The 12,634-nt window shown below is 35.3% G+C and overlaps 1 protein-coding gene across 2 annotated transcripts in view; it reads left to right on the top strand.

The window, feature by feature from the left end:
- Positions 1-6,073, top strand: part of LOC121423741 (vasculin-like) — a 32,496-nt gene extending 26,423 nt beyond the window's left edge. For both annotated transcript variants that reach the window (XM_041619221.1, XM_041619220.1), the window contains exons 11-12: positions 403-505; positions 1,337-6,073. In XM_041619221.1, coding sequence (XP_041475155.1) covers positions 403-505; positions 1,337-1,483 — 250 coding nt within the window. In that variant the 3' untranslated portion in view covers positions 1,484-6,073. The remainder of the gene's footprint in view (positions 1-402; positions 506-1,336) is intronic.
- Positions 6,074-12,634: the final 6,561 nt, after the last annotated feature.

Below are 12,634 nucleotides of genomic sequence, written 5' to 3'. Positions count from 1 at the left end.
CTGTAATGCAGCCAGGAGCTTGACCGAGAAGTGCTTTGTATACAATAAGTAAGAATTTGAATGCTATTCTCTGTCGTATTGGTAACCAATGTAGGTTTCTTAGTATTGGTGTGATGCGTGCATATATTGTACAACCAAATAACTGCTTCTGGGGGCTGAATTACTGACTTCCAAGTCTCTTCTGGTATAAACAGTTTGAGTGTGCAGGTGGACCACTACACTAGTGGTATCACATCTTGCACCAGTAATTCAGTGAATTCATAACATGCAAAGGTGGTGAATCTCTAGTCTATACAGAGCCTCCATTTAACGTCCTATCTGAGAGGCAAAATGTCAACTCTAAGCCACTTGTGAAACACCCCAGGTTAATGAATTTGATTGTTTTGTGATTTTTTTTACCAGGTTACTCCAAGAGATGGGTTGGCATGAGCACAGTGACAATGAAGAAGGTTATGCACCGATCACAGAAGACGAACGGAACGAGTTTAGGATTAGATCGGAGCAGGTAAGAAATATAATTGTTAACCTGAGGGCATGTATTGGAGGTTTGCCTCAAGGTCACATTTTGTTGGCTGTAGCCTTAGCCCGAGTCATGTGTACAAAGTCAGTGGGCCAAGCTTTTCTCCAGCAGCGTCATGACTGAAGTACCGGCCTCGATTACATCCACGTTAACCTTCACAGTTCACATCGGCCTTGAAAGACTGAAGACTTGTTTTTTTCCCCTAGAGCTAACAGGGAAGTCGGTGAAAGTTTAGGATTCTTTTAATAAAGGTCTGAGTCCATCATGTTGGAACATGTCTGATTTGATTGGATTGCGGCAGCCTGGAATGCGATGACGTTCTTCGCATTCCATTGTCACGACCAAACAATAGACAGCAGCACAACTAAAAGTAATAAACTTTAGCTGATAGTAAACCATTTATTTTTTTCAAAAAAATCATGGAAGTAGGCACTTTTTTCATTGATTTTCTTCTGGATTCATTGGTGTTTTTGATGTCTTCTTTGGACCAAGATCACCATTTATATGCTTTTTCGCTGCAGCGAGCGAATGCAGTCAATTGTGATCTGATTTGCACGGTAGAGATTGCTGAGAGCCACCTGCAGCATAAGTACTCCATGGCATGGTGGCCTACTTTTCAGGAGACACGTACATTTGGGACGGGAAAATGAAGTGCGACCCGCCTCCCAATTTCATTGATTATTGTTTGGAATTACAGATTTATATAGTAGTAAAGGTTGGTGTAACAGGCCCTGACATTAGCCCTAACTTTATCATGGTCCTTTCACCTGGAGAATCCATTTACTATGATCTTTCCTTTTTCCACTCTCAATGCAGATGGGGAAGAATGGTATAAGTCGACCAACACAGCCTATCATCCTCAACCTCGTCCCGCACCCTGTCATGAATGCCATCACAACCATGACCATCGAAGACGCAGAACTCAGCTCCTCCTCCGACGAGTCATCAGACGACGAATTATAGTAGCGGCTGGCCTCTGCTTCGGTAATCAAAACAAATTGATCGTTGGTCTTTCTAACCTTTGTGGAACGCACTTTGCCCGGAGTTGTCCTCATCGAATCAGTGCTTCTCTTAAATGCAAACCCTTGCAATACATCCGTGATAAATGACTGTGCCTCAAGAATGCAACAGTATTTTGTGTTCAAGTATCCTGCGTGTTTGTATTTTCTTCTGGGAATTAATGTGTGGGTGGGGTGATGGTGAGACATGAGCTCTCCATGTCCTGTGAATGTGATCATTGTTTCTGCTATCACAGGAAATGATGGTTGAAAGAATAGGAGGATGTTGATTCAATAAGATGCAACTTGATATAAGAGAAAGCTTTACATATACACCGATGATTTATGTCCCTTAAAAGGGTTCTTTCATCTCCAAGATGGTGAATAAAATCTCTGTATTACAAACTAGTTATTTTCAGTGGATTCAACATTAAAAAACAGTAAAAGAATTAATGATAATGTGCCTTTTGTAATATTGACCCTGTAGAGGCATGCCAGGGGTGTTAATGTACAAAGTTTTGCAGTCAGGTGAGGTGAGATATTGTCACATAACTTGTGAATTTGTCATGTGACTTGGATGGTTATTGTTCCTTTTGGGGGGAGCCCTGGATGGGTATTCTTGCCTCCTGTCACCCGCATTATGGTTGGCACCATTCAGAACCTTGGGATGTAACTTTTTCTTCAACGCTCATCTTCCAGGTTTATACAACCCTGCACAATATACACCCTGCTTAATGAAAATGTTCATTAGGGGAACCCTGAACGAATATAAAACAACTTCACTGCATTTATATCACTCACATCGATATACATATCTGGAACTACACATATGTGCATTTGTATGAAGAGATCAAAAAAAAAATCTATATTATAAGATATGGTTTTAGCAGAGTCAGGAAATGGATGGTAATATCTAGTTTTGTAACATGTTATTCCCAAGTGCTTATTTTCTTATGTTTGACCTATGCCGTGATCATTCACTGACGATTCCGTAACAAAAAGTTTTGAAAAAGGAATGAAGAAAGAAAAAAAGGGAGTGAAAGGAATCATGTATTATCTTCCTAGAAAAAGATCTATATATATTATATATATCATAACTGTACTTCCAGTCTTGTGTGTCTTTTTTTTGTACTGAAACAAACATTTTTATTGCAGTTTGTAAGATGAACCATTTTCTTTTTTTACAGCAAATTGATTTTGCACTGGACTGTGTTCCATTTTCTCATATTGTCATACAAAGATCATATTCTGATTTTTTTTTTCTTCAGCAGCTCATTAGTTAAAATATCTCACTGTTCCAATGTCATCAGGTTATTTTGGTCATTGGTCTCATTACATTATCTCATTACAATTATATTGTTTTGTGAAATGACCCTCCCATTTATAGTTGAAGCTTTCAGGTTGACTGTTTTCAAGCATTTGTTTTTGTTTGTTTGAGAATCCTCATAGAATTTACCATTCTCACAGCTCTGTTGATAATATACAGACTTAAAAATATTACGAGCGAGAACATAAGCTGTCAGTAGCAGCAACTGCATAAATCCTTTCAAATTTGAGTTTTTAAATGTTCAGCAATTGAAATGTGATTCAACTTAAGATACTAGTGAATTCAAGATGAAGCAGATTCGTGAAAATAAACAGAAGTCTGAAGCAAATTACGAGAATTGTCTTGCATGTCGTGCTGATGATTTTGTTGTGGTGACTTTTTTATGGAGGCTTTGTTATTGAGAATTCTTAGCATCTAATGAGAACAAACTAAGTCTCGATCCTTGGTGGTCTGTTAAGACCTGCATAGCCAGTGCCTTCAAGCATCCGGACTACCTTTAATATTATTCATCATAGAGCCATAGCTAAATTTAGGTTCAGTTGGGCAGTTTTGTACAGGTAAACATCATTGAAGATACAGGTGATCTGGACGCTCCTTTTCTTGCATTTTTCATGAAAGATATGTTTAATTGAGGGTTAGGGTTTAAACCCTACATTCACGTGGTAGAAATGTTTATGACACAGATTAGGTCACTTAATTGCTTGTTAAAATATGAAATCATTTTATGATGATCAAATTGCACCTGTATTGTCCCCTATCCTAATTTTCTAAGATTTTTTTTTTTTGATCGATTTATATTGCATATTGCCTGTGTGATTAAACTAATGCACCTTGATAATAAATTAAACACAGGCAATTTACAGTTTCATATGATTAAGAGCAATGTGTTTTCTTTTCATGTTGGATATATTTGTGTGGCAATAACTTGATGAAAGCTAACACAAAACAAACTTGAGTGTCTTTCCTTACAATATATGCTTCTCATTGAAGACAAAATATGACAAATAATAAAGGGATATGAGAATGTTTTTGAGACTAAGTCGAGTTCAAGAGATTTTGCATCAAATTATGAAGGATTATGAGGAGAAATGGCAGTCAAGGTTTAAATCTGAAGCAATTTAAAGAGGATTATATCATGAATTTATTTTTGAATGACTTTGGTAACTGTGTCTTACTGATGATATCTGGATTGTGCTCGATTGTTCGTAACAACTTTTCATTTATCCACAATGCGAGAAAAAAGGAGCTGGTCAGTTTGAATCTAATATACATGACAGAACACCTATATTGACATTAAACTGGTAAAATTTCACCTGGAAAGATTTACAAATAGAGCATTTTTAATTGAATGAAATGGTCAAGTTGACCTGATATGATTTTATATTCCAAAAAAAGATAAATCAAATGTATATTTTTTTTGTTCCTTTGAATGTGATTGTGAAGAGTTTATCTGGGAAAATGTGAGACATTGGTGTTGCGTTTATTTCTTTTTTCTTACCTGCTGACTTGGATATCTTCTTTCATTGTCAGGTAACTAGTCATTTTCATCTTGTTTTTTTTTGTTAATGATAGGTTGATATTTTTTTATTAAACCTCAGAACCATGTAACAAGTGACATGACCCTTGTTTCACAAAACATAGTGACTGATCATTCAGTTGGTGTGTATGCTTGATTGTACATAATAATCAATGCTATCAATCATAAAAACCCATGGCAATGGTTTGTGTCACAGGCTGAGACAAAGGTATGTTTTGCTGGACATAGAAAACTGGTGACATTGCAAAGACTTTCTTCACAATCTCATTAGTTTTTGACCACTTTGTTTCCGATTATCATTAAATATAACCTCTTTAATTTGTAAGTTTTGTATTGAGCCTGCTCATCATTCGCCTCATCAGTTCATTTATTTTATCTTAGCTTCATTGACATTTGATTTACTTTATTATAACAACAACACATAATGTTTGAGGTAAAACTGAGTTCAAGCAGATATTTAGAAAAAAATTGCAATCACTCATGTTTTCAAATCATTACATCTTTCTAAGAGGGAGTGTTCATACAAGTTTGTCAACTGTATGCACTGCAGTTTGGCTCCATGATTGTAAATCAACTTCATGGAAGACTGACTCTGCTTTGCAGTGGAACGTGACTATCATTACCAATATGTTTGAGTAACTGTTGCGTTCAGATGATTCTAACAGCTGCAGTTCTGATACCGTCACACAGATCTAAGGGAACCTGCGTCAGCATTTGAGCATTGTATTTCTAAATGTGACTAACAAATGAACACTCGAGTTCATTTGTGTTTTATACAAAATGTGTTTCCAAACAGCATTTCTTGGCAAAGCATATCTTGAACACATCCCTTGATAATTGACTATTATTCAGAGTTTATAATGTTATTCTAGAAATTTTAGTTTAATCTTAAAGCATAGCTGGTATTTGATATTATAAGGAAAATGACAAACAAGAGAAAAATAATGAATGCTTACACCATTTTGTCATTGTTCAATTCGAAGCTGTTTTTGTTTTATTCTGTTTAATTCCTTGTTTTCAAATTTCTATTTTTTGTGTGTCTTCTATTGTAAAATAATACTGACAGTTCATTTTAGCCTCTTAGGCAACTATCCCATATGCCTTGATTGCTTACAAACACTATTACAGGATTTGTTTCCCTTTATTTGGTATAAATTTGGACAAAGTCATGTTGCCAAAGTTTTTAATCAACATGTTTTTTTTTTCATTGTACAATTTCTCCAGGAATCCTAACAACAATATTTTGAGGAATTGTGTAAAGGTTGGAAAGTATATCATTGATGATGGAAGTGAATTTATATATTTTTTTTCTCCTTCAAATGAATGAAAATACTTGGAAGTGTGATAGCTTGTATAGTTCAACATATTTTTTTTGTGTAAAGCTATATGTGAGGATTTTAAAGAAAGATCTTTTGTTGTGTTCGGTGCCCAACGTGAAAATAACAGAAGCACAGACATCAATCTTACTTATCACTGAACAAAATAACTGAAGCGTAAGAGATGTTGTTGTTTTTTATACGATTGCAAAGAAGTTAAAGAGAATAAAATACGAGTGGAAATCCACATAGATGAATATTATTGAGAGATTGAGAATTACTTGGTGACACATGAAGCAGTTTGTGCACAATGTAATGATTCTCTGCTGTTTATGATGAAAAGTGTCTCAATAAAAGAAAAGAAAGTTTGTTAAATGTTGAGTTTTGCCTTTCATTGATTGATCTTGTCTTTTTTTTATAATTCCACTTGATTTCATTTACTGGTAAACTTAACACTTTAATATTCACCAAAGTCAAAGCAATATTTTTACCATCATGCAAAGGGTGTGGTATACCTCTTTTAATTCGAGTTTCTCCCTAGTCAAAAAGATGTGTGTGGTTGGTTCCAATAACTTTAACAAAGTTACCTGTTCATTTCATATTTTTGTTCTTCTGTTCTTTAATCGTTCCTTAATTTATAGGAATTAATTTGTGCAAATACAGACAAGCCTGCTGTACCAAGTCACTACAATGAAATGCTTTAAGGATCACCTCCCTAGATAGACCACATGTTTGATTTCTCTTGCATAGGATGCCATATTGAAAATGTAAGACAAGAGCTTGACCCTAAAGACCACATGCTCATACATATTTTCCTTTCTCCATTGGTTGATCTGTGTATTGTGTCATCAACTAATTTATCACTTTATTTGTATTCATTTCAATAGACTAGTTGGCTTTTGACAAAAATATGGTGTAAGATTTATTTAAAAAAAGGTCTGACAACCAAGTGAGATCGTGCGGAATCCTATACGGGGGCAGCACCAGGATATTTTAATAGGAAGGGGCAACATGACCTAAAATTAAAGGGATGGTCCAAGCTGGAAATATTTATATCTCAATAAATACAGTAAAATTCACAGAGCGAAATGCCGAAAATTTGATCAAAATTGGATAACACATCACAAAGTTATTGAATTTTGAAGATTTGCATTATTCTGGTGAAACAGTTCTTGGCATGGCTTTATGAATATTCATTAGGTGGGCCAATTGATGTCATATCCCCACTGGTTCTTTTGTATTTTATTACAGGAAATTAGGTTTATTCAAAATTTTTCTACCAAGAACTTAAACAATTGGATTGACAACTGACTAAGTGCATTAGTTATTTATTGCCGCAACTTATTTCATCATAATGGAGACACATTTACACATGTATGAAAAAATGAAAAATTAATGATTTCATGTAATAACATAAAAAGGGAAAGTGGGAGATGTGACATCATCAGCCCACCTAATAAATATTCACGACGATGTGCGTATAACTGTTTTTCACAAAATATTGATCAACTGTCAAATTCAATAACTATGTTTGTTATCCAATTTTGATGAAAATTTCAGCATTTTGCTCTTTGAATTTTTACGCTTTTTATTCAGAATTAAATATTTTCAGCCCAGACCATTCCTTTAAGGTGACAATTTTTTTTGCAACTAAAGTATAAAGATATTTTCAAGTTACATTACCCAGACCTCTTCTTTTCATACCTTCTCCTTTCTTCCTTTCGCCCTCCATTTTACCCCCCACCCCCGGCGCCGCCCTGCCCTATGTTCTTTCTGAATCCCCTTCTTTCTAGCCCCCCCCCCCCCTTTAAAGATACGATTCTCCATACGGCGCTGTGAATCCGGATTTTGTAACATAATGATTATGCTCGGTATATCTGTTGGTATATGACTGGGTGGGAGTGGTTGACAGATAAGAGGATTAATTTAAGAGACAAGAAGAAGGCAGCTAGTCAAAGGACGTCGTATAGGCAAATTATACACCAGTGCATCTCAATTGCATATCCATTTTGCTGTGTCAAGTGGGGGCTTCAAATCACCGACAACAGTAGAACGTTTCGTCTACTCCCGGTGCTCATTTCGACACAATGCGAGGGTAGGCATCGCTGGTAGAGGTTTCTTTGACGACAAAATCAATTGTTGGTTCGCTTTTGTGAAGGTGAATCACTTACCAAGAATCTATTACATAATTATAGATCACCCATTTTGCCGCCTAGGAGATTGAAAAAATAGTGATACGCAGGCCAAGCTAGGTGGATATTAAAGGGATGCTCCGGGCTGAAGACATTTATATCTCAGTAAATAGAGTAAAATTTACAGAACAAAATGCTGAATTTTTTTAATCAAAATTGGATTACAAATATCGAAGTTATTGAATTTTAAAGATTTGCATTATTCAGGTGAAATACTTCTAGGCATGTCTTCATGGATATTCATTATATGTGAGCTGAAGATGTCATATCCCCTCTTGTTCTTTTGTATTTTATTACTTTATATAAAATTAGGTTTATTCAAAAAAAAATTACGAAGTACTAAAACAATTGGATTGACAACTGACTAAGGGCATTAGTTATTTATTGCTGCAACTTGTTTCATTATAATGGAGACACATCATTTACACATTTATGAAAATAAAACTATAATGATTTTATGTAATAACATTAGAAAAGGGAAAATTGGGATGTGACATCATCGGCCCACCTAATGAAAATTTACGAGACATGCCTAGAACTATTTCACCGGAAAATGCAAATCTTTTAAGTTCAGTAACTTTGTTATTTGTTAATCCAATTTTGATGATATTTTCAGCATTTTGCTCTGTGAATTTCACACTATTTGTTTAGATATAAATATCTTCAACCCGGATTATCCATCATTCCCAGCCTTCCATATAAAAAGCGAATTTAATATTTAGTCGCAATTACGTCATAGCAATTGTACAATATTGTTGGCTCCTAATTGAAACTAACATAGCATTTACTCCAAACTAAAGGCTTGTTGTCAATCAAAATTGTTATGTAAGTATTCTTTCGGTTAATTTGAACCTCAAATGAAAGAAACTTTTCATTCACAGTTTTAGAAAATTACCAATTGGGTGGCCTTTATACTCCAGACGAGGGCGACAATGCTACCCATCGATCCCCTTTCTAGATGTAAAAAAAACTTTGAAAATTACAAGGTCACGGACTAGTCTGAACTAAACCCCCTCGTGTATTCCGAAGTTAAGGTTTCTGTCATATTATACAATAAACGAAAACATTAGAATTATCTTCTTAGTGACCTAAAGCAAATAAAATTTTGTACATTTTGAAGGTCAAGTCCACCTCATGAAAATGTTGATTTGAATCATCAGATAAAAATCAGAAAAGCATAATGCTGAAAATTTCATCAAAATCTGATGTAAAATAAGAAAGTTATGACATTTTAAAGTTTCGCTTATTTTTCTCAAAATAGTTATATGCACAATTTAGTCACATGCAAATGAGAGAATCGATGATGTCCCTCACTCACTATTTCTTTTGATTTTTTATTGTTTGAATTATACAATATTTCAATTTTTACAGATTTGACAATAAGGACACACTTGACTGAACCATATAATATTAATCAATGGTAATTCCACATGTTCAGGGAGGAATAAAACTTTATTTCACAGGACAATGAGAAGAAAATTAGAATATATCATATTTCATAATGACAAAATACAAAAGAAAAAGTGAGTGAGTGCATGTCATCAGTTCCCTCATTTGCATATTATACCGACCGGGATGTGCATGTGAAATTAAGCGAAACTTAAAAATGTCATAACTTTCTTATTTTATATCCGATTTCGATGAAATTTTCAGTGTTATGCTCGTTGGATTTTCTCTTTTTATTCAAATCAAGTTTTTGTTGGGGTGGGCTTGTCCTTTAAGAGAAAATTGGAAGGATACATCTTTCACTTGAAAATAAAAAGGAAGAAGCATACAGTATAGCATGCGATATTTTTAGTACTGTTTAGCCTAAATGCCGACCATGTTCTTTTCTGTTCTGTCAGTTATTTATTATTGCAAATAATTATGATAGAACTTATTTGATCGACGTCTTTCTTTTTCTTTTTTTTTTAAATCTTCTTCTTCTACTCGTATTTTATTTTTGTAATTCTATGCACGTCGATGACCCCACTGCTGGAAATAAGCTTTTGAGCTTAGTTGTTTATCTTGTGCAGAGCCTTTTTTTAAATTTCTACTACAGATAATTATGTTATGGGATAGATTTGTCATTTATTCAGCAAATAACATTCATTTCACTTCGTTGCCTCCTCTATGTTCTTTTATTTCCTCTCGGCGTACGGGGGGGGGGGGGTGAATATGCATTGGCCATGCCCATCCCTGTACGCCAGTGCTTCAATATTAACATAAAGCTTAACGCAGCAAGGGTCCATAAACGATTGGCCCTTTATAGAACCCTTTGAAGGTTACAGATGAAGAGCCTCTGTACTGCATGATGTCTGAGGCAGCAACCGTAGGGATAGGGGGTACATGTATAGACAGGAATAACGTCGTTTCTGGGGATTTATTTAACAATTTCTGACATTTTGCTATCATCCCTATCGCAGTTCAGCGGAACAACCAAAATACAGAGACTGAAGCTTTTGGTCTAGTGTATGTCTAGCCCTTTGCGAACTTTTTTTTTTGTCCTGATTGTGACCGTTATTGCAAAAAAATTTAACAAAATTATGTTTGCATCATGTACAATGTTATATGCCATCCATCTTTCTTTCCGTCCTTTATTTTCAGCCCGGTGTTTTTGTTTTGAAGTTCTTTCCTTTTTTGTGTAAATTGTCCCTTTTCTTCATTTTTCAATTGAGCTTTTGGCTCATTCCATTCTATCTTCATTTCCCGCTTTTGTTCAGTGCTATTTTGCCATCTTTTAGTTTATATCCCATTCTTACTAATAATTCTAGTATTAGTATTTCAGAATGATTTGTTCTTTCTCATGCTGTTCTTCTGTCCTTCCCTTTCCCTCTTTCTTTCCGTTAATTTTCCCTTTTCTGTTTTTTTTAGTTTCTTCATTTTTCCTTTCCCCTTTTCCCCTCCCCTTTCTTTCCCTTTCCCTTTCTCTCTTTCTTCCTTTTTTCTTTTTCCCGTCCCCCCCCGTGGAAATCTGCCGGGGGGGGGGGAATAGTCTGCCCCCCGTCTATTACACCACTGAAAATTAATCAATCAATTTTTGGCTCTAAAATAAAGATAATTTTTTGGGGAAAATGTACATTTTATCTTACCAATGGAGTCTTGAGGGTGCCGTCTAATCATGGGTGTCGATCACGGGGGGGATGGGGGGGATATATCCCCCCCAATATTTCAAGTGGGGGGGATGGCCTGTATTATCATCCCCCCAATAATTTAGGGTAGAAAAATTATAATAATGATGATGAAAAAATGAAAAGTTTGATCATGATGATTATAGTATGCCATCAATCAGTTTGTTTCCCTCGCAATTTGTGTATATTGCTATTAAATGAAAACATTCTTTTTCAGGACTATTAAACAGATTGGTGGAGGTTCAAGATGAAAAAGAATTAAATGTTTATGTATCTGATATTTTTTAACACATGACATAAAAGGACCCCAACGAAAATCAACTTTTGTTGATAGGGTGTTCCATCCCACCAGTGGTGAATAAATTATTTTAAATAAATCATTAACTGAAAAGGGTGGAAAAATAAACGGGAGTAAAAGGGTGGCAAGATAAATAAAGGAATGACGGTAAGCCCGATGGCGCACGAGAAGCCACACAGGTTGTAATTTGTGCTAGTCTTAATTGGTCCGAATCTGCATTTTATCATCATGCATGAAGAAGAATAAAGATATTGCCAGACAGGTTAGATTTAAGAGAGAAGTTGTATACACAGAGGCGTCGATCCTGGGTGGGGGGGGGGGGGGCAGGGGGCGATCGCCCCACCAATGAAAATATTGGGGGGGGGGAACATATCGTTTTGCCCCCCCCCCAATAATTCTGCATGTGCAACTAAAGAATAAAATAAGATTGTAATGCTACACTGAAATCAGCAAGCGAGATTGAGATACCAACTTGATTTTGATTTAAAATCGTGCTCAAAATGTCTGCTTTTCAGACTGGAATATAAACATTTCAGCTCGCGCTTCGCGCTCGCATCATGTACCAAATCCCATACTTTTCATGATTATATAGGTGAATATAATGTCCAGTTTTCAATTCTAAACCTCAAAAGAACTTTGATTTTGCAATAATCTTTTGTTGGATATGATAATATATCTTCCATGAAAGTGTCCTTTTTTCCAGATCAAAATATCAAAATTTTCAGCTGGCGCTCGCATCTATTGTTCTTCTAGATACCCATCTTAATCAGTGGTACCAAAAATGCTTAGAATATCAAGCTTTCAGGTCAGAATATAAAGAAATTTCAGCTCGCTCTCTTGTGAGATACATGTATCGACCCTCCTCATGAGTTACTACAAACAAACCTAAACAGGTACATTTTTCCTGTTTTCACGACATACTAAAAAAATTTAGCTCGCGCTTCGCGCTCGCATTGTTGGTGAAGGTGAGATATGTGTCTCTTTCTCATGAGTTATATATATATATATATATATATATATATATATATTGTGATCGAGCGCCTTTGGAACGTTGATTCATAATTTGGCCCCTCCCCCGTCTGAAAAATGGATCGACGCCCCTGTGTATACATCATGCTCAATAAACAGATCACTATGTACATGGTCCAGTCAATTTTTGTCATTTTTTCTCGGTATGAGTTTAGAATAGGCTTACTTGTAACACAAATTGAATTTCAAAAAAATTTTTTTACAAGTATAGTACACTACAACAATGAAGGAATTTCCAAGAACACCATGCATATCAACCACTCCCAAATGTCCTAACTTGTGATTTTAGAGGGGGTAATGTTAAAAT

This window comes from Lytechinus variegatus, chromosome 11 (assembly GCF_018143015.1).
Source record: "Lytechinus variegatus isolate NC3 chromosome 11, Lvar_3.0, whole genome shotgun sequence".
NCBI lineage: Eukaryota > Metazoa > Echinodermata > Echinoidea > Temnopleuroida > Toxopneustidae > Lytechinus > Lytechinus variegatus.
This window is presented reverse-complemented; position numbering and strand designations above follow the sequence as displayed.